The following is a 20,276-nucleotide window of genomic DNA, read 5'->3' on the forward strand; positions in this document are numbered from 1 at the left end:
GACGTTCAGGCCCTGTACCCAGAAATGGCATCTCATATCCTGAGAACATGTTAAACCGGCTCGCCATCGGGAAACCGGGCCTGTATCGCCAAGGAATGTTTATTACCGTCAAACGGTTCGCGAAGCGCGACGACGCGATCGACGCTGCAGACGCTCGGTCCCAGGGCAGTGGCCCAGTGGGGTCCAGTGGTCAGCGCTTGCCACGGGGGTCACAGGCCGACAACCTCAACTGGACTTCAACGGTTATGTCCGCCTATACTCAAATGAGAGATGTGCTTCATTGACATTCAGAGGCCTCTAGGTTCTGCCACCACCACGCATCATTTAAGGGCACCATGCTCTTAGTCATGTCTTCAATCCTCCCAATCCCACTCCGTCCAGCAAGACAACCCTAACCCTCCAGATAAGGGCTTGCTGGCAGGGGTCCGTTCGGTCAGGGGCCTTTAAACATGGATCCTAAGGTTGGGGGTTGTTAACGTGGTGTCCAAGATCCCTTTGAGGAAGCCGTTATCCGTCAAAGGTTTCGGCATGTGCACTCATTACAGGACTATTTCCACTATGTTGCGATCATTCTACCACGATGGGACTTGCACAAAATCCGCCATCAAACCCCCGAGAACCACTTCAGATTTACCTACAGAAACGAATTTGTATGGTTGTTACCACTAGTACCAATCAACCTGAAGTCCCCAGCCCCGCTCGACAATGATGGCCGCTCTGCCCGGCGCTTCCCTTGCAGCCTGTCAATTTGGCTGAATAGATAAAGAAGGGGATGCCCCGCACTTTCGGGCTCTCGTCTCACCCTTTCCAACGACCACTCTCCACATAGCCAGTATCCATCTTGCCACGAGCCAATTTCCATTCCACCACGGCCAAAATGCGGCTCTTGTATATCAAGGACGATGGCATCGAACTCATCGAGTGCCAGGACAAAATACCACCATACGCTATTTGTCTCACACCTGGAGGGTGGCCGATGAGGTCAGCTTCCAGGACATGGAAACGGGCCGGGGGCGGAATAAGAAAGGATACCACGAAATCCTCGGCACTTGCAGCATGGCCCGAAATGAGGGGCTCTCTTACCTCTGGGTTGATTCGTGTTGTATTGACAAGAGATCCAGCAGCGAGCTTCAAGAAGCTATCAACTCCATGTTTCAGTGGTACCAGAAGGCCAAAATCTGCTATGCTTATTTGGATGATGTGGGGCCCGGCGTCCAAGGAAACCCCTTTGCGAGCTAACCTCCCCCCCGATGGATCACCCGGGGCTGGACCCTGCAAGAGCTCATTGCACCAGTTGAGGTAGCCTTCTTCGATAGCCAGTGGTCGTTCCTTGGTTTCCGTACTGGTCTCAAGAGAGAACTCTCCGAGGCCACCGGCATTGACATCCACGCCTTTGACTACCAAGGAGGGTCTCAGGGCTACGGAGGCATCTGGAGCCGGTATAGCGTCGCCCAGCGCATGTCATGGGCCGCCTGCAGAACGACAAGCCGGCTGGAAGACGAGGCCTACTGCTTGATGGGCCTCTTTGGTGTCAACATGCCACTTCTGTACGGGGAAGGCTTCAACGCGTTCAAGAGATTGCAGATCGAGATTTTGGCTTTGACTGGTGACCTGAGCATCTTCGCCTGGCGAGGCTGCAACGGGGGCTGTGCCGGGCTGGAATCCTCGGGCGCCGATGGACTCCTTGCCGGGAGTGCCCGTGACTTCCTCGGCTGCGGCAACGTTGTTTCATCGTCCGCCACAAGGATGATAGATCCCGGTATCTTCAAGCCTGTCAAACGAAACTTTGAAATCAGAGGGCCTATCATCGATTTAGAACTCCCTATGAGTTTTATCCCGGTTGGATCCCAATTCAACCCGTCCTGGCGCGGCAAAGGCAATCTAATCATCTATCATGGCGAAAGCAATGCGTTAGATGACTTTCGCAACCTCAAGAACCAAAGCTATGTCCTCGCTGTCTTGGAGGGTTGCCAAGTGGAAGGAAGGCCACAGCATTGCTTGGCGATCGTTCTCGAGATCAACCAGTCGGCCGTCTTCAACAGACGTCTCTGGCCTACAAACAGCCCTAGTGAGAACGAAATTCCAGATGGAGGGGGGGCTTCAAGAAGAGACGGGTTTCTTGCATCCGATCTTGGACCGATCATGACGCTGTCCGGCTCCTTATGGACGATATCGACATGGCTCATCAGCAAATCAAAGTCCAATTCGAGCAGTTCCTCGACGGAAAACTACACCGATGCTTGATAGAACAAGCAGTCGTTCATGGTGTCGACTTTTCCAAGGGCAGCGGGGGGGAACTCCAACCTACGGTTGATACCTTGTCAACATCGAAACCAGAACTCGTGACGCCCGACAGTGCCTCGCCCGGGCGCTACGCGATAATGCTCTCTTTTTGTTGCAGCATAGCCTTGCATCCCTCGGCGAGAAATAAGTCTTACCATCTTCTTGTCGTCTGGGAGAGGGTGGGGTACCGAGGCAAAGGACTAGAAGTTCAACTCGCAAGGTTCAACTTGAACCCGCCGGGCGGGGCTTGGGACGTGGACAATCTGATCATGACGGCAAGATCCGCCGAAGATCCCGTCGTCGACCATGATGATTTGCGTATTTTCGAGCTTGGCCAGGAGTGGTTCCTCGATGTGCACATTTCGGAGAACACGGCCGTTAATACCCACCTGTGTAAGCTGGCCATTGTTCGAGATGAAACGCGGAGTTTCTCAGCCCCATCCCCGGATAACTTCGCGTACTGGCTGGAACCTGGTGACCAGTACCAGTCCCGGTACAGAGATAAGAACTGGGGACAGAATCACCAGTGTCAACCGTCCCGGCCCCACCCCGGTTTCCGAATGAACGAGAGGCCATATCTTAACCAAGCCCCCGTCCTCGCTGCCACCACCGCCGCGGCCGCCAAACCGACACATACTCTCCCAGTAAGGAGCAGGGAGTATGGTGCAAACTAGAGCCTACGAGAAAATATTGGAGAACGTGGTGAAAATTAGCCGAGGCCAAGGGAGCTCCTCGGGGGGGAATTCTGCAGCAAGCAATTATTGTAGACCGGTTGAGAGAGTTGATATCGTAGCATAGTTAGGTAGGTACCTGACCTAAGTTATCGCGCCGAAATAACAACCGGAGTTTTAATTGTGTACAGTAAAGTACATACTGTATGTACAGTGCAGTACACTCAATGGCCCGTACAGTACCCCCACAGTATCTCCTGCCCTCGACCACGTCCCACCCCGCATTTGGACCCTTCCGATTTTCTGCCCAACTATCGCACAACACCCGAGCAGAATGGTACAGATAATTCAAGCGCCATCCCATCCGCATGTCTCGGGTCTAAAGTCAGTCTTCCTCGCAGGCACCACGAGCGGGACCTCGGGACCGAGCTGGCGCGAGAGGCTGGCCGCCGCCCTCTCGGACCTCCCGGTGATAGTCTTCAACCCGTTCAGAGCCGACTGGGACAGCTCATGGCGGGAGGACGTGACGTTCGCCCCCTTCCAGGAGCAAGTGGAGTGGGAACTTGAAATGCAAGAGCGCGCCGACGTGGTTGTTGTGTACTTCGGGCCCGGCACAGACGCGCCGATCAGCTTATTGGAACTTGGGCTGTGTGCGCGGTCGAATAAGGCGATCGTGGCGTGCCATAGGGACTACAGAAAGCGAGGCAACGTCGAGATTGTCTGCAAGCGGTACGGGATAGAGTTTCTGAACGCAGAGGAGGATTGGACAGCGTCCGTCATTGGGCGACTGAAGAATCTGTTGGCAGATACTACCGTGTGAGCGACCGTGGAGGCTGGCCTCGGTTCCGCCGTCTAAATTATGACCGAGGGAGAATCATCATGTTTTGCTGCTCTGAGTTCAGAGTTCACCAGAGTCCATCTGTTCAATTACCCATGCCGTGACCCGAGTTGTAGACTACATTTGCTGATGCCGAATACCAAGCCGACATCGGTGGCAGTGAGGCGTCCAAGCTACGGGCAGAGAAGATGGAGAAGAAGCAGGGGTCGGTGGTCGAATTACAGTGGCCTAAAGCTATCTCATTTCTCTCCAAAGCTTCACATACCCTCAGTTCCCAAGACCGACAACGCAGATTCGACAGAGCGTTCCCGAGCCACCGACGCTCCTTCGAATCCGAGGATAAGTATATAGGTATATATATATATACAGCCAACATCTGAGTTTACGTGCAGATGTAGGTACAGTAAGCAACAATTGATATACAACGCTCCTGCCTCTTGAGCTCGGTATCAGATCAGCCAGCATCCCATAGACAAGGTCCGCCTTAACGGTAAAAAAAAAAAAAAAATGAAAAAAATAAATAAAAAAATGAAAAATTCGGCAAATCAACCCAGTAACTCCATGACCTACAAAAAACCAACACGTGCGTCACTGCCATAAAACCCCCGTCTCCATCCCGCTACTCGTCTCCCCCTTGTCGACTACCCCGAGGAATTCCTTCAGCCAGCATCCGCTTCGTTCCGCGTTCCCCGTCTCACTTGACGGCTCGAACACGGCCCCGACACAGTTGGCGTGTGCCGCGCACATTTCGAGGCAGGCGGCCAGGTCCGAGATGGGCGCGGAGGCGTTCCCCTGGAGGCCCAGCGAGCCGTCACCGCCGGGGTAGTTTGCGCCGCACTGGATGCGGAATGTCTTAGCTGGGTTGGCCGGGGAGGTGTAGTTGAGGTTGTTGGAGGCGGGGCAGGTTGGGTTTGCCGGTGCTGCGGCTGTTGGTTTCGCGCTGTGTTGTTGGTTCCAAGGTCAGCGCCGCCCGCTTTTCAAATATGCTGTTGGATGGGGGAAGGGGGAAAAAAAAAAAAGGGGGGGGGGGGAGGAGAGACATACTTCCCGTTCAAGGCCGTCACAATCCGCCCCGAGGCCACACCACCCAAGATTCCGGCGAGCACAATGATTATCATTAACGCGATTGCCACAACCCAGACTATCGGTCGTTTCCATAGCGGTATGCGGTCGTCCGGCGGCAGGGAGCCGTGCGCATCGTCGAATTCGCTCCAGGCTTGCCGGAGAGAGTGCACCCCCGACGTACGGGCAACGGACGTATGTATGGCCGGTGGTGGTGGTATTGTGGGTAAAAGAGACGGCGTGTGCGCAACTTCGGGGTAGCTCTTTTCGTTTTTGGATGCGGCCTCGCCGTCGGGTACGACTTCAGGGAAGCTCTTGAAGGTCTCGTCTGTGGGAATTAGGCCGTCGTGGTATGACCCCGGCGGCGGCACCGCGGCCGGCGCAGGCTTGGGTGGCTTCTTCATGGTGAAGAACCGCGGTATTAAGAATTGAGGATTAGGATCTCAGGTCAACGGGAGAAGCGCGAGGAATACATGATCCGAAAGCCAACGACCAGGGCGGTCGCGGACCCAAATGCCGGGGTTGGCGTGAGGGGAATATGCCATCCGACCAAGGTTCCAGAGCCGAGTTGGGATTATGTACATATGAGGGGGTGCGGCGCGGGCCTGGGTTGCTACCGTTCACCCTCGTGGCCCGGCTGCCATGTTTGTTCTCCACCAAGTCCGCAGAGTTGGAAGAGCAGCCACTTTCGGCGTGCTGCGCCGCTCTCTGGCGGTATCCCACCTACTGTAGCGTTGTACACCTGCCTAAATTGGGGCGATGCACGCTTGGGGGTGTCGGTGATGCGACGGGCGGCATGCATTAGCGCCAGGAGATCCGCGGCCGTTGCGACGCTATGGAGATAGCGCGAGATGGAGAATTCTGGTGCCTGGTGCGGGTTTTAGCCACTGCACGGATATGGGGACAAGTATTCTCCTTTCGTGCATTCACAGTCCCGCCTTGCCATTGCATCTGGTTGGCTTCGTTGGCTTCCGTCTGGCAGCTTCCGGGCCACCGCCGTCAGGATTCAGATCATTTAGGTTTCGAGCCCAAATTGGCCACGGTGGCCACCCCCCGGCCGCCCACAGTGTTCAGCAGCAACAACAGCTGCAAACATCGAGGTTTGCAGATGTTGGCCGATGAACGCCCCCAACTTCCCACCGGCGCACTATGCATGACACGGCTGCGCGGCCCACGTTTAAGTTTCTCAGCCTTAATTGTGAATGTACTTAGTTGCGCGGCGCCATGGCCCGTATGCTACCCTGTTGAAGACTTGGTTTGAATCATTTAATTATAGCATTCTGAATCTTGTGTAGTCCTTCATCGCGCAGTTTGGGAACAAGAGGTACCTCCTCAATCCTATCGTATCATCATGCTCTCGACTTCTACTCAAACCGCTTCCAAGCAAGCCTGCCCAGATCGCTCCCCTCCCGCACCCCCTCCCGATCAAAGTTCCAAATAAACTCCCCAAACCTCCCCTTCCGGTCCTTGTTTCTGAATACTAGCACGAAATCCTCCACCGCAAGCCTGTTGCTCCCCCCGACGCCCAACGGAATCAGTTCCTCCATGGGCATCGCGAACGTCATCGCGACCTCGTCGGCCTCACCATCCCAAGGCCGCCCCTTTCTCACACGCAGCGGATACTTGAACCCGCGCTCGTACATCCAGAACCGCAGCGTCTTGCCCTCCACCCCCTCGTCCCCGTCCCCGTCGGCAAAAACCCCCACCGCCGCCCACACCCCCGCGCAGAGCCGGTACCTCCCCACACACCCCGCGTACCGCCCCGCATCCGTCCGCTCGGGCCCGTGGTACCCCTCCTGCAGCGCCAGCTCGTACCTGACCACGTCAGAGAGGTACCCGGCGCGGATGTGCAGGCCGATCTGCCGGGCCGCGTCGCATTGGCGCCGGACGTACTCTGCCCCCTCGTCCGCTCCCGGCTGGGGATCCTTGGTGGATCCCAGTCCGGGGTGGGAGTCCTGCGCCTGCGCCTGCGCCTGCGCCGGCGGTGCCGGGGAGGAGATGAGGCAGTCGGCGAGGAGCATGCCGGCTAGGTTCGCCGCGTCGAGGAGGAAGCCGCGCGTGTTGCAGAGCACGACGACGGCGGTCTGCGTCGCCGGGTGGAGCAGGCAGAACGAGGTCGCGCCCGTCATGTTGCCGCCGTGGTAGAGGGCGAGGGTTTGGCCGGGTGAGGCTGGGGACGGCCGCGATGGGGGATGGGAGGGGTCTCGTTGGAAGAACGCCCAGGCTTGGTTTGCGGAGACGGCGTCGAGACCTAGCCCCTCGGTTAGGGCGCGCTCGAGGCGGCGCGCGTTATCGCCGTCTGCACCGGGCCAGCGGAGCTTGGGGGACGTGGACGTGGTGTCCCAGGGGACGTGCGTTATGTTCCTGGAGGAGGACGTACGGGGTTAGTAGGTTGTTTACCGTAGTAATGTCTTGGGATAGGGGCATTGAAATTGACTTGCCATCCTCCAGCGTAGACCCACGCTGGGTCCGTGGCCTTGTCCAAGATGTATTCCTGCAAGGTGAGCATGGCTCGCTCGATTTCGGAGAGACCTTGGGATGTTCGCTCGCTTTGGTGGTGGAAGTTGTACATCTCCAGGAATTTTTCGTAGAACTTGAGGAGGTCCGAGCTCGTGGACATCATGCCCGCGGCAGCCCCGATTGGTGTCTGTTCGTATGTGACGGCAGAGGCCGAGGCTTGGGTGGGGAAAACTTCAACTGGTTCTGGCATGAGCGGCTCGCTTGAGAGGTACTTGTAGATCGCCTGGTAAGAGAGGTCCCGGTATTGTCCAACCCCGCTGCGCAACGCTTCAAGAGTTCCATTGACTTTCACTGAGTAACTCCCTGCATAATTTATTTTGGGCTGCTCTGCAGTGACACCAACAAAGGTTCTCCGCATGTCTAGCGGCCTCAAGACTCTCTCGGTAACGAATCGTCCCCAACACAACCCCGTCTTCTTCTCAATGATAGCGGCTGCGAGTGCAAAACACTCGTTGGAATAGTTGCGCCCGTGCCTGAAATCCCCCGGATTAATGTACTTGTCGCTTAAAGGGAGATGTTGTAGCAACGACACGATGGGCTCTACGGACTGCCAAGGGATCTCGCCGACAGGACTTTCCCACAAGTTGGTAGTTCTAAGGAACTCGGACCGGTGATCAATGAGGTCGGCAACGGTAAGTTCCCGGAGGGTGTGCCGCAGGTATGTCTGCCCGTCGAGACAGGGAAGGAGGTCTTTAACAGGAGTGTCAAGCCTGACGTTGTAGCGGCAGTCGTTAACCAAGACTGCTATAGCCAGGCCCAACATTGGTTTTGTCATGGATGAAACGAGGTAGACCGTATCCTCATTGGGGGGTGCAGGAGACGACGAGTCTCGAGCTCCGATATCGAGAAAGTCATGCTTGCCGCCGCTCAGAACACCAACCGAGCCACCCACGCTCCCGCCATCTCTGAAGAGTTGTTCGATTGTCTTGGTTGTGGCCTGAAGAAGAGTTTCCCCCCGGTCAGGAGCTAACCAACGGTTGGGTATCGTGATCTTCTTGGCTGCGCGTTGCACGGCGTCAAGTCCGAAAACCGGCCAGAACGGCCAAGATAAGAAGTTTCCCGTTTCCTGTAATGTTGTAGAAGTTGTCACCGTCCCCATCTTGACTTTAGATCGTGGGCTATGTCTTGTTTCCCTTCCTTTTTGGTTGTTCCTTGGTTGTTGTGTCACGGCGGACAGTTGCGGGAAAGCACGCCCCCGGCAGAAAGAGAGTGGATTGATTCTATGAAGGTTGGAGATGGCCTTATCTGAGCAGATGCCACGCCGCCAGCGAGAACCGCAGACGGGGTGCAGGGGGATTGAGGCGGGGACATCCAAGCTCGTCTCAACATGGAGTGCCCGATGGCTAAGTATTCTATGTGGGGGTACAGTACCCCATATGTGATATCGGGGTCAGCGCTAGCAGTGTTTACGACGCTGATTCGGTCATTGGCCTCCACTCTGACTGCCCGATGCCAGAAGAACTTGCCAACTTTCCGTCCAGGGTGTGTCGTACGTAGTAGCTGAGTGCCCACCGTCCCAGCTCATATGCAGAGCCGGAGTGGACTCGAGCCCGCGTCTAACTTCAATTGGGGCTGCACAGACGCTTGACCACGACCTATCGAGGAGGGATTGCTCCCACGCCAAGGGCCGCTCAGGCTCGTTGGCCATGCGAGACGGACTGATTCATTTGTCTGATTCGTTGCTCACGTCTGCATGGCCTTCCTTGATAAGACACTCGCACATCAAGAGCATGGCCGACAAAATCTCCGAAAGCCCGCCATGTTTCTTCATGCAAAGCAAGTTGGGCTTCATCGTGTGGATTCAAAGGAAGCCGGTGAGGACCCGGGTCGGACCGGGACATCGTGATACAACAGTCCAAGACGTGGAAGGTAAGGGTCCGCCTAGAGCTCTTTGCCACGTTGTGTAGGAGGCTTACTATCTCTGGTCTCCAGTTTCCAATTGGATGCTTCACTAATTCTGTTGTGAAGAGCTTTCGCCAATAGCCAATCTCAGCGTCACCCGGAATCTTGCAGGGAGCATATTTGCAGTCGACTATAGGTGGAAGCGAGTACGGTCCGAATGGACTATTGACTAACATTGGCTGGGAAATGTCGCGTGGGCGGCGGTTCAGGTGACAGCATGGGCTGAATAAGGGGGCGAGATCCGGACGGCCGGTAACGGCCGTAGCCCCTTATAGGCCGTCACCGCTGCACAGTCTGCTGGGGTCGGGAAATAGCGGGTCTGTCACCTCGCCAAGGCGACGGTGAATTCGTTCCGCTGACGTCGCCTGTTGCCTCCTGTGGAAGTCTGATCCCGCAATCTTCAGCTCTCAAATGACTGAGAGCTCGGAAGCATTGGTCGGCGCTGAGATTCACCGCTTGTCGGCCCTAGGACTACGCTTAGTGGTCGTTGGTGTAATTGAGCCCATCAGACCGGATCAGCAGCCCATCGCCGGCTTGTACAGTAGTACAATGTGACGTCTGCCAAAACCGCGGGCTAGCTTCAATCTCAACCACTACTTACAGGCCAAGGTACACGTGGATGAGATGCTAGCGATATAGGCCTCATGGTGAACATCTAACATCGTTTGTCCTACCTTTTACCAGCAGGTTGACAGTAGATTGCGCAAGTGTTTTGCCACATGGGCAGGCAGTGCAGGCCTGTGGGAGTTGACGCGAGACGGAAGTTCCCGTGGTGCTTTGATTGTGGGAGTGGCAAACAAACCGTGAAACGATGGGCTGCTACTTACCTATCCAAACCCCATTTATCTCCCTAAGTATAAGGAAAATGAGAAGGAGGAGGATGAAAAGAAACTAACCAGAAACGGCGAAGGGAGTAAATTGTTTCATGACGGCTAGATAGAGATGCTAGCTGCTCAAGTTGGGAAGTTCGGGAGCTTGGAGGGTACAAGGTAGCTATTTGTGCCATAATATAGTTGGGCAACTGGGACTCCAGACCGTTGAGAGTTCATTTTATAATTCTCTTAGTAGTAATTATTGACCTACTGCCTTAACGGCCGAGCAGTTTGAACGACCTCCAGCCACCCGGCCTTACTCTTGCAATTTTATGTCACGACTACGATCGCGGCCGCCGCTTCACAACACTCTTACCTCTTCACGTCGCTCGGCTTAGCCACTTAGGTAATTATCGCGTTGTTGACTTGTGGTTTGCTATTTCATACTATATATTAATCCCAGTTTGATGTGGAGTGACAACTCAGGCAGCCTGGCCACCGAACAGCCCGTGGTTTAAGCCAAATTTGATACGCAGTGGCAAGTTGGACACCCCTGCCACTGACTTGATAAGGACCTTCAACTGCGAGTCATACCTCAGGTCCCGGCTGATGGTTCTGCGGGGCGAAGACCTGATTGTACAAGGTGCTTATCCTTTCGTTCATTTGACACTAACCGAACATTTTCGGGATTTATAAGGGTGAAGGAAAAAGAGATGCGATGTAGCACCCCAGTGAAATTTGAGTCGACCTTTCTCAGGGACTCTTGAACAAAAATTGTCGATATCTTGGAGTGACATATGGCGCCAACAACGTCTGCGTTTGGGCCGTGGCCGAACCGCACAAGCGAACCTGATCAACAATCCGCTCCCCGAATAACTTCTTGAGTCTGGCCAATTCAAAATGCTTCTCTGCAAAGCTTGTGGTCGGCGCATACATGTATGCCTCTATTTCCTCTCTGCAAATACGTTCTGATACTAGCCCATTTCCTTAGCGAAGGCGCTGTTCTATCCGTCGCTCTCATCCCTGTCAGAGATTGCCACTGTCGGCGAATAGATCAAGGGAGCTGCCCCTTCGACTGTACAAAAAACTAGCGGAACAACGGCAGTTTTCCCGGTTACCAACCGACTTACCGTGTCGATTTACAATGGTGCCGCCCTGGTTACACATGCGCATTTTATAGATGCTGACGACACCTGAGAATGGAACCCTCCAGCTCCTGGTTGCCCGCCTCACTGTGAGCTGGGCTCAATTTCTTTGCTTTATATGCTGTTAACCAGCCATGGGTGTTCTCCAACAGTCATATTGGCATGAGTTATGATAGAATATCATGCGGAATGCCTTGAATTAAATTGATAAGACAATAGCCCCCATACATCTCTCTTTTGTTAATATCACTGGTTGGGGTCTCGATCACTTGACGGGAGAAGCACTCATCGAGATTCTTCTTCAAACAATAAAAGTCGGACGCAAGGCCTAGGATTTTTTACAGCACTCAGAACACAAATGACTCGTTCTGGAACTTGATTGATGGAACTTGGAAAGCATATGAACTACTGGAAAATAATTACCGGAGCGCATCCCTCATATGAACGCAACCTCGCCAGCGGGGTCCGGTAAATTGGGCGGCTAATACCCGAGATCTAGACCCGGACAGCAAGACCAAAGTTGAACGGGATTTCATTGCCTCATTCTTTAACCATTTCGTTCATATGTACATTTATCTCCTACTTCCTTTGCTTTCTATCATCACAGTCTCGGAACTCCAAGCTTCAATATGAAAGGCATCTTTGCCCGTCTGGGCGTCTTCCTGACGCTCACCCACCTCAGCTTCGCCAATCTCGATGTCGTCAGTCTCTACACCAAAAGAGATACCTGGATCCAAGAAGTCGTTGCCACGCTTATCGTCGGCGATGTTCCCAACCCCATCACTGGAGATGTCGCCCTGTGGACTGGCATTATGACAGATAAAAGAGATTTTCTACAAGGTGTGACGCAGAACTCCCCGCAAAGGTACACACCATTAAGCTTCCCAATGCGAGTCCTGGCCTAATCCACACTTACACAGCTACTACTGCGCCAACCTCGGACGTAACTGGTGCACTTTTGCATACAATCTCATTGGTGCGTTCCTTCCATGCCAGGCATAAAAGCCGCTCCGTTTCTTAATCTCGAACACCATCGATTCCAACTGCATGATCATAAAGGGTCCCGAACCCCTGAAAACGGCACACCAGCCATTGCCCCCCCGGGATCAAGAATCAAAACACACTGTAAGTACAACACTGTGTCCCGTGGTCGATGGTCCGCAAGTAACAGAGGATAAAAGACAAGATAAACTCCGAAACACAGCTCTGGGATCAAAAAGTCTACATCAACGACAAGCTGGTGTCCCAGATTTCAACAAGTATGCCATGAGTGATTTTCACATGACAAATTTCGTCACACAACTAATCTCTCTCCTAGGCAGAGGATACCGAGGGACGATATTTTACGTGTCAATGGAATGCGCCTCAGGCCGCTGTGCTCCCGCTCCAGCACACTGTACGTCCTCAAACTGCACGAACAGGCGGCAATACTCACTGACAAGTCCACAGCCTGGGAGGAAATGTCCATTGTTCTCAGCAAGGCGGACCAGAGCTTTGGGAGAGCCACAGCCTGGCTCTATAAGGCTGCCGGGGGGGAGATGTCAACACCGGACGGCGGAAAAACTTGGAATTTTACCACTCTGATCATTCCGGAGACGGCATTTCCCTAACAATAATACCAAAATGGCGGAAACTGCACTTAGCACAGGAATACGTAAACGCCCGCCTCAACCAAGCCGCTCAATTTCGTCTACGCCAGTACCATTCATCAATGACAGAGTCAACATGCGGTTCGTCGGCCGATAATACTATCGCGCCGCCATTCGACCACTGCTACGAGCCAAAGAACTAGGCTGGGAGCCATCATATACCTTCGCATCTGAGGCCACAATATAGTGTGTCAGGACTGCATAGTGTTATTTCAAGTTCATTTCCTAAACCTTCAGCCACAACAGCGTGATGCGGACTAGCCTGTCTCAGATGAATCGGAATATTTAATAGTCCAATGTACTGTAATCACTTTCAGTATGGAACACCTTTTCGATAAGTATGTTAGGTTATACCATTAGGTCTTGTCTATCTTTGAATATGTAAGTCAACGTACCCACTTATATGACACCCCGCATTTAGGACAGTCTTAACTTTAAACCGCTCTTTTCACCCACTTGCTTCAACTTACCAATGCGGTCAATTCTATACCAAATTACCCCATATTTTAACTACTTCTTTATTAGTTATCTACAATATCCTATTCTGAACAAGATATTCGGGACGCTTTTACTTGTCTTGAAAAAAGTTAGTCCTTACATATGGTCTAGACTGTGAGGATCAAGGATCTAAGGGTAGTAGGACCAGAGTATCTAGGTACAAGCAGTGTACGCGTAACATAAGAGCAGAGTATAAACTACTAGTGTACAACTATTAGCCAGCGGTCGCTATCCTTCCACTCCAACCACCTCTTCACCAGCGGCAGCGTGGCCGTCTTAATTTTCGTGCGATGGAGGCATATGCATGGCGGAACCGCTCAGTGCTGCTTGTGCGGACTAGAAGACGGATACTTCCGGGTGTGTCGCTCGCAGCCAGAACACGTACGCTAGCGCAATCTACATTTTCCTGGTGCTGATCAGCATAATATATGGCAAGCAGGAACGACTATTTTTACCCAATGCCGTCCACTCCAATAGCGTACCGTCGATGCACCCCCCCTATCCTAGTCTTACTGGCCGTGACGTCGACCGGTCCCGACTAGTCGTCCTACTTAAAGAGCGTGACGACACGGTCTCCCATCTTCTACTTAGTAACGTTAGAGAAAATCGCGGTAGCCTGTCCGGCGCTATTGGAGTACCTGGGGGAGACGGAGTAGGAGGAGTATATCACCTGCGATGAGGTGATATTACTAGTAGTTGGTTATCAAGAAGGCGGGGGGTGAAGTGTACCTAGGAGATGATAATCTGGAACCTGGCATGGGATGCTCTTCGGGACTTTTATATTTGTTGCCACAGCTAAATGTCTCTGGACACCAGTGATAGCAATGGAGATACATAATGCCGAATAATACACGTACAATTAGAACCACGACTTTTCTTGTGGGCGATAATGGTTGCGGGTGGACAACCACTGCAGGATTCCGGTAGCGGCCGTTAAGGAGCTCGGAGTGGATGGGTAGGCGATTCCCGAGAGGCAACCACAGAACTAGCCCTCTGAGGTTTCTTAGGCTTATAATCGGCGTCGGCCAGCCAGACTCCTGGATTTGATAGGGGCCGCTGCGGTGCCTTGCAAGACTAGGCATCGTAATAACAGTGTTGGTCGTTAGTTATTGAATCGGTTCCGGATAGAAATATGTCAAGGTAGAGGCGCGAGGAACAAGCTTGATAACCGACACTCCTTCCCCCGAAGGTAGGAGAAGGTCGCTCCTCAATAATAGGCGGGGGTTGGGCTGACTGGTGTCTACGCCACGAACGTCGGCCGTTGGTTTGTGTTACGGCGGGAGTACCTTGCTTTCGAAGCCAAGCCAAGCAGCATCTTGCTTGCTCCCCAACTACCAGCACTCGAGGATGAAATCCCTCCTACTTTGTACTATTAGTCCTCCTCCTCCTCTGAGCCCTGCTTAAACGCATCCGACAAGTCGACAACCACCCTCTCAAAGTGCTCTGGCCCCAGCACCTTTCGGAGCAGTGGAAATATCGTCCGATCCCGGCGGCACACGCCCCCAAGGACATGCATACCCTCGATTAGACTCTCAAACAATGCTACCATGCCCGGCGAGAACTTCCTAGCAACATCTTGCGGTGTGCAAGTCTCCCCGTCGATAACCGAGCGACTAAATGGCGACAGCCCCAGGCCCAGAAACACGCGCAGCTGCTTCACCCTGCCGTACCGGCAGCACAGATGCTGCAGCCCCCAGTTCCCCGGGATCGCCTGGGTCACGTTGCTCTCGTCCAGCAGCAGCAGGCGGCGCGTGAGATGTCCCTCGTCATCTCCGCCATGCTTGATCACAGCCAGCAGCATGTAGAAGAGGGCAATGTGGCGCGTCTGTCCGTTCTCGGGCAAGAAGTCCAGCAGCAACGGGATCACGTCGGCGGGCGACCCACGGTCTGCGTCGTCTGCACTCACAAGCATCTCGGGCACCAGCTCCGGAAGCATGCGCTTGATGAGACGGCGTGTCTTGTTGGCTCCCGTGGCGGCGCGCATGGAATTGATGACGCGGCCGAGGGTTGCTGCGCGGTGAGGTGTTTTCACCGCCAGCGTCGCTGTGACGACGAGGTGGCTTTGGCGCGGTGCCGTCCAGTCCACGTTAGTGCGAGCGAAGAGCGCGTTAATGGTGTGCGGCTTGCACGCTCCCCAGTGGATAGCTGTCGCCAGCACCGTGTTCCCCTGGCTTTCGGTCTTGTTCGGGTCCCCACCGGCATTGAGTAGGGCGGCGACGGCGTCTCCGGCGCCGGCTTGGCTTGCGCAATGTAGTGGCGTCCTCCTGTCCACGGCAGCCCGGTTGATTTGCGCGCCGTGAGCGAGCAGGATTTTGATTACCGAGACGGCGTTGAAGCAGGCGGCTATGTGAAGTGGAGTGTTAAGGAATCCGTCGGTGGCGGATACCGTGCTCCCTTTCTCTAGTAACCAAGATGCCGCGGTATCGTAGTTGAACCGAGCTGCTCTGTGGAGAGCCGTCTCGCCAGAGGCGCTGGCCTTGGACACGCCGCATCCGGCCTCCACGAGAATCTCCAGCAGGCGACAGTCTCTACCGCCCGGGCCCGACATTGCGTAATGCAAAGGTGTCTGGCCATCTCTATCTCGGTGCTCAGCAATGCAGTGTACGGCCAGTAGCGTCCGCACCAGCTCGACATGTCCGCAAGAGGCGGCGATGTCGAGCACGGATCGGCCCGAGCTGTCCTCGTCGGCCAGACCCCAGCCGTTAGACCATAGCTCCTCCACCACAGCTGTGTGGCCGAAGAACGCAGCCACATGCATTGCTGTCCACCCGAAAGGACGAACCCGAAAACGGCGAGTCGTGCTGGTAATCTTGCCTGATGCCAATAGCCGGGAGATTCCATTCATATACCCGTGCTCGGCGCAGATACAAATCAGGAGGGCTCTCGGGACGTCTTCAACGTTCTCCAGACCCTTTCCATGGCCATGTTCAACTAGAACAGCGCAGAGTCTGTAGACGTCAGGTTCCCCATTCATCATCATCATGGGAATACTAAAGCTATCCAGACGAACGTGGACGCGGCTGCTTCCATGATCTCCCTCGTTTAACTCCACACCGCCCTCGTTGTCATTAGTTGTATCTTTGTCGATGCTGTTTTCGTCGCTACCATTCTCGTCACCGCTATCTTCGTCCCCGCTTGCCATATTCTTGACGCAGAGTTCGAAGAGACGCATTTGGTTGCCGTTGTGGCGCACGCGGGCGAGATGGACCACACGACGCTCTACAACTGCTCCATGTTGTATGAACAACTCCATAATCCTCAGCCGACCCTTCTCGATGGCCAATCGCAAAGATTCCTTGTCAAGGTTTGGATCTAAGCCACCTTCCAGAAGGATCCTGACGGCTTCGACGTAATTGTCTATGGCGAATGTCAGTCAATGGTTTCCATATTGAGGCAAACGACGCACAGGAGCGTCTCGGCAGCGAGCATCAGCTCCTGCGGTATCTGGTCTCACCAGAAGGAAGCAACTGACGACTCGGGTTTCCACTTACTGCGTATCGCCCAACGTGCAGGAGTGCCACCCCTCTCGTCTAGTATATTCGGATTCGCTCCATGATCAAGAAGCAACTGTATCATTTTCGGAATCCCATCTTGTGCCGCAATATGTAGAACCGTCCGCCGCATGCCGTCGCGCCGTATCGTATGATTGACATCCGAGCCAGCCTCCAGCAGGACACGAACATTCTCAAGCTTTTGGCCCTGTATGGCCGCCATCAACGGAGTCCCATTCAATACCCTATCTTCGACGTCGACCTTGGCGCCTGCAGCAATTAGACACTTGACGACACTCCCATCGCTGCATGGCCCCCGTTGGGCTGCCACATGCAGGACCGTGGCGCCCCCAAGGTCCGCTCCCGTCGCGTCGGCCCCAGACTTCAGCAGCAGTTCAACGGGGCCGGCATCTTCGGCCTGCTCGCAGACATAGAAAAGAAAGGAGCGTTCTATCCCGGAGTGCTCCCGATCGAGCTCCCAGCCGGCCTCACGAAATGCCTCGAGCACACTTTCCCACTTCGCGACGAACGCCTTGGCCATGAACTCCAGCATGGTGTATTCGTCCAATGCCTCCATTGCACTCGGCAAATAGTGTTTGATGAAGAGTTCAACTAGTCTTCCGTCACCCCGGTTAAACGCAACATCGAAGGGGCTGGGTGGTTTTCGCTGCTGCAAAGATTTCAGTCTTCTCGGAGCCGTAGGGGAGGATGTATCTTCGTCTGAATGGGTGGAAGTATTGTCTACGCCACTAGTTTCTGAGTCCACATCGGAGCCGCTCTCGTGAGCAGGAGCACACTGACGGGCGAGAATATCGGCTCCAATGGCTATCAGACGCTGGCTGATGTCGACCAGCCCGAGTTCTGCCGCGAGGTGAAGCGGCGTCATGCCGTCGTCATTGCGCGCGTCTACCGGAAAGCCGGCTGCAAGGAGGCGCTGGGTTAACTGCAGGTCGTCTTTCCGAACTGCAAGGTGCAGAATGCTGTCTCCGGAGGCATTGTCGCAGGCGTATGCTTGGAGGAAGGCTTCAGCGTCTTCTCGCGTCGACCAAGCCATCCTGATTAGCAGCAGGGCAGTTGTCCGCTCGCTAGGTACTACTGTACGTATGGTGATTTTTGTGCGGTGATGGCAGCGATTGATCTGAAGAACTACGCAGGCTAATGCAGGAAGGGGGAAGGAGGGGAAGGCGCCGGGGCTGTGTGATTTCGGCGCCGTTGCTGGGTGCTGGCAGGATCAGGTGAGGGTGGGAAATGTTTGTTGTGCTCCGGGGGCTGACTATGGCTTCGGGGGCTGACTATGGCTTCGGGGGCTGACTATGGCTTGGGACGCTATTGGGCATTTCTCCGTGTGGCTGCATCATTTTTTACACTAGTAAGGCGTAAGAGGCGAATATTAGATGAAGGGAAGGCTGCGCCGGGGTCGGAGATGCTTTTGCGGTTCAGCTCGCAGCAAGATCGCCCTCTGCGGCCCTCATCTTCCCCTCCTATTCTCAATTCTTCCCCGAAGGACTGGCCCGCATCCTGTGGTTGAAATCAGATCCGCTATATTCCGGCGGCAATGGCGTCCTTCACTAAAGACGAGGACAACAGCGCTGGATTCGAGGCTGAATACGCGTCCTATACATGCGAAATTCAGGCAATTGACCGATTCACAAAGGACACCAAGGGCGCAAATAACCCGGCCCCGTCCTCCCAAGACAACGATGATGCGCAAAAGACCACTCCTGGGCGACGTATTCAGGCGTCGCTCCCTTCGGCGACCCATAACACGCTCCCCGTCACGTACGAGTTGATGGTGCTCATCAACCTAGCCAAGGCCAATGGTGGCATCATCAGAACGGGATTCGGTTGTCACGACCTCGCTGCCCGGGTCTCTCATCAGGTTGCCCGAGGCGGCTACTTTCAGGCGCGCGAGGTCCACGGCCTCGGCGTGGTCAAGTATCCAGTCCTTGCGACGGTGTCGACCGAGCTCTCGGCTAGGAGTTACAAGGCTCTGGCAACCGAATTACGTATTCTCTCGCATCCCCCACTCATGAAGCATGGAAATATCGTTGAGATTAGTAGCATCGGCTGGACAAGGCTGGATCCTTCTGGTCCCGCTTGGATGCCCATGATCCTTCTCGAGCTCGCCGAGCTCGGCACTTTGACCCAGTATATCTCTGAGAAGCGCCTGGGAGTTGACTCCACGCTGGCGATCGCAAGGGACGTCGGCTGTGGGTTGCAGGCGCTCCACGCGTGTGGCATTATGCACGGCGATCTCAAGTTCGACAATGTCTTGATGTTCAAAGCAAAGGATGGCAATGTCCGGGCAAAACTTTCCGACTTTGGATGTTCGTACATCATGAGTGACAACGAGGACGAGAAGGCTTCGGTGGAAATCAGCGCCGGTACGAAGCCGTGGAATTCCCCCGAGCTCAACCAACGGGTGCCAGTTCCCTGGCTGCCAAACGTTGACACGTATTCGTTCGGCCTGCTGGTTTGGAGGCTGTTCATCAACGGCCGTGACCCGTTCGAAGGACTGGAAGAGGACGAAGTCGACAGGAGAAAAGCCCAAGATCTCATCATGTTGGACGCGTCGTTGTCTCTGGAGGACGAGTACGACAAGAATATGATCCTTCGCGGCGCAGTTTCTAGTCGTGATAGGACCGCCCTGTATATGCGAGGCGTCGCTATGCCGAAAAGGTGTTTTCGACACACCATGTCCTTGCGGATTCAGAACCGCGACTTGAATAAGGCGATGGACGCCTTGTCTTTCGATAGAATCTACGGGTAAAGACCCTGCATGTTCTCCACCGTTGTTCCTTGACCCAAATTTGACTCGCCGTCCATATGTAGCACGGTGGGATCTACAAAACCAGCTCTCGAGGGACAAAGAGTCACCCTCTCGTCGGTGAGTTGTTGCTATGATTCGTCGTCCTGATAGACGCAAGGCTATTTCTGACTTGGTGCCTGTCTATCTAGATGGCGGTGGAATTTCTGCGACTCTTCGACATCCCGCAGACTGCGAGAACCATGTTCCTGCTGTCACTCCAGAAAATCGCGACGGACGACAGCATTTCCCGCGAAATGAGAGCTAACGCTTACGTCCAGCTTTGCTACGCCAACATCAACTCGTTTGGAACGGCTAGAAACTTTGCAGAGGCTATAAAATGTCTCAAAGCAGCGGCAGGCCTCGGTTCGGTCGTCGCTGCCTCTATCCTTCGTCCCATAATGCTTGCGACCGGGCAAACCTTGGATTCTGCTCTCGAGGACGACCTAAAGCGTTGGCTGGTCAAAGCTGTTGAGCACTGCTGCTTACGAGCTCGAAGGGAGCTCTGCCTTCTGGACGAAGATCCTACAGCTTTGAGAAAAGCGGAAGAGCCTCACAAGCTGTTCATGGGGGCGAAGATGCTGACATGCTAATGGTGT

General features: G+C 54.4%; 7 protein-coding genes across 7 annotated transcripts; 4 read left to right on the top strand and 3 right to left on the bottom strand.

The window, feature by feature from the left end:
* Positions 1 to 877: 877 nt before the first annotated feature.
* Positions 878 to 2,957, top strand: MFIFM68171_05674 (uncharacterized protein; the record flags this gene model as incomplete). Its single annotated transcript, XM_071061094.1, has 3 exons — positions 878 to 981; positions 1,317 to 2,068; positions 2,257 to 2,957. The coding sequence occupies 3 exons, from the start codon at positions 878 to 880 to the stop codon at positions 2,955 to 2,957; spliced, it is 1,557 nt and encodes a 518-aa protein (XP_070917195.1).
* Positions 2,958 to 3,288: 331 nt separating this feature from the next.
* Positions 3,289 to 3,774, top strand: MFIFM68171_05675 (uncharacterized protein; the record flags this gene model as incomplete). Its single annotated transcript, XM_071061095.1, has 1 exon — positions 3,289 to 3,774. One exon carries the CDS (start codon positions 3,289 to 3,291, stop codon positions 3,772 to 3,774), a length of 486 nt encoding a protein of 161 aa, XP_070917196.1.
* A 606-nt stretch (positions 3,775 to 4,380) lies between these two features.
* On the bottom strand, positions 4,381 to 5,258 carry MFIFM68171_05676 (uncharacterized protein; the record flags this gene model as incomplete). Its single annotated transcript, XM_071061096.1, has 2 exons — positions 4,381 to 4,732; positions 4,837 to 5,258. The coding sequence occupies 2 exons, from the start codon at positions 5,256 to 5,258 to the stop codon at positions 4,381 to 4,383; spliced, it is 774 nt and encodes a 257-aa protein (XP_070917197.1).
* A 960-nt stretch (positions 5,259 to 6,218) lies between these two features.
* MFIFM68171_05677 (uncharacterized protein) lies at positions 6,219 to 8,473 on the bottom strand (the record flags this gene model as incomplete). Its single annotated transcript, XM_071061097.1, has 2 exons — positions 6,219 to 7,218; positions 7,296 to 8,473. 2 exons carry the CDS (start codon positions 8,471 to 8,473, stop codon positions 6,219 to 6,221), a joined length of 2,178 nt encoding a protein of 725 aa, XP_070917198.1.
* Positions 8,474 to 11,862: 3,389 nt separating this feature from the next.
* On the top strand, positions 11,863 to 12,843 carry MFIFM68171_05678 (uncharacterized protein; the record flags this gene model as incomplete). Its single annotated transcript, XM_071061098.1, has 6 exons — positions 11,863 to 12,098; positions 12,154 to 12,209; positions 12,293 to 12,358; positions 12,415 to 12,492; positions 12,552 to 12,629; positions 12,683 to 12,843. The coding sequence occupies 6 exons, from the start codon at positions 11,863 to 11,865 to the stop codon at positions 12,841 to 12,843; spliced, it is 675 nt and encodes a 224-aa protein (XP_070917199.1).
* A 1,909-nt stretch (positions 12,844 to 14,752) lies between these two features.
* Positions 14,753 to 17,925, bottom strand: MFIFM68171_05679 (uncharacterized protein; the record flags this gene model as incomplete). The annotated part of the gene is made up of 2 exons (XM_071061099.1): positions 14,753 to 16,737; positions 16,872 to 17,925. The coding sequence occupies 2 exons, from the start codon at positions 17,923 to 17,925 to the stop codon at positions 14,753 to 14,755; spliced, it is 3,039 nt and encodes a 1,012-aa protein (XP_070917200.1).
* A 501-nt stretch (positions 17,926 to 18,426) lies between these two features.
* MFIFM68171_05680 (uncharacterized protein) lies at positions 18,427 to 20,270 on the top strand (the record flags this gene model as incomplete). Its single annotated transcript, XM_071061100.1, has 3 exons — positions 18,427 to 19,637; positions 19,704 to 19,758; positions 19,830 to 20,270. The coding sequence occupies 3 exons, from the start codon at positions 18,427 to 18,429 to the stop codon at positions 20,268 to 20,270; spliced, it is 1,707 nt and encodes a 568-aa protein (XP_070917201.1).
* Positions 20,271 to 20,276: the final 6 nt, after the last annotated feature.

Source organism: Madurella fahalii (assembly GCF_045866475.1).
Source record: "Madurella fahalii IFM 68171 DNA, scaffold_3, whole genome shotgun sequence".
Lineage (NCBI taxonomy): Eukaryota > Fungi > Ascomycota > Sordariomycetes > Sordariales > Madurella > Madurella fahalii.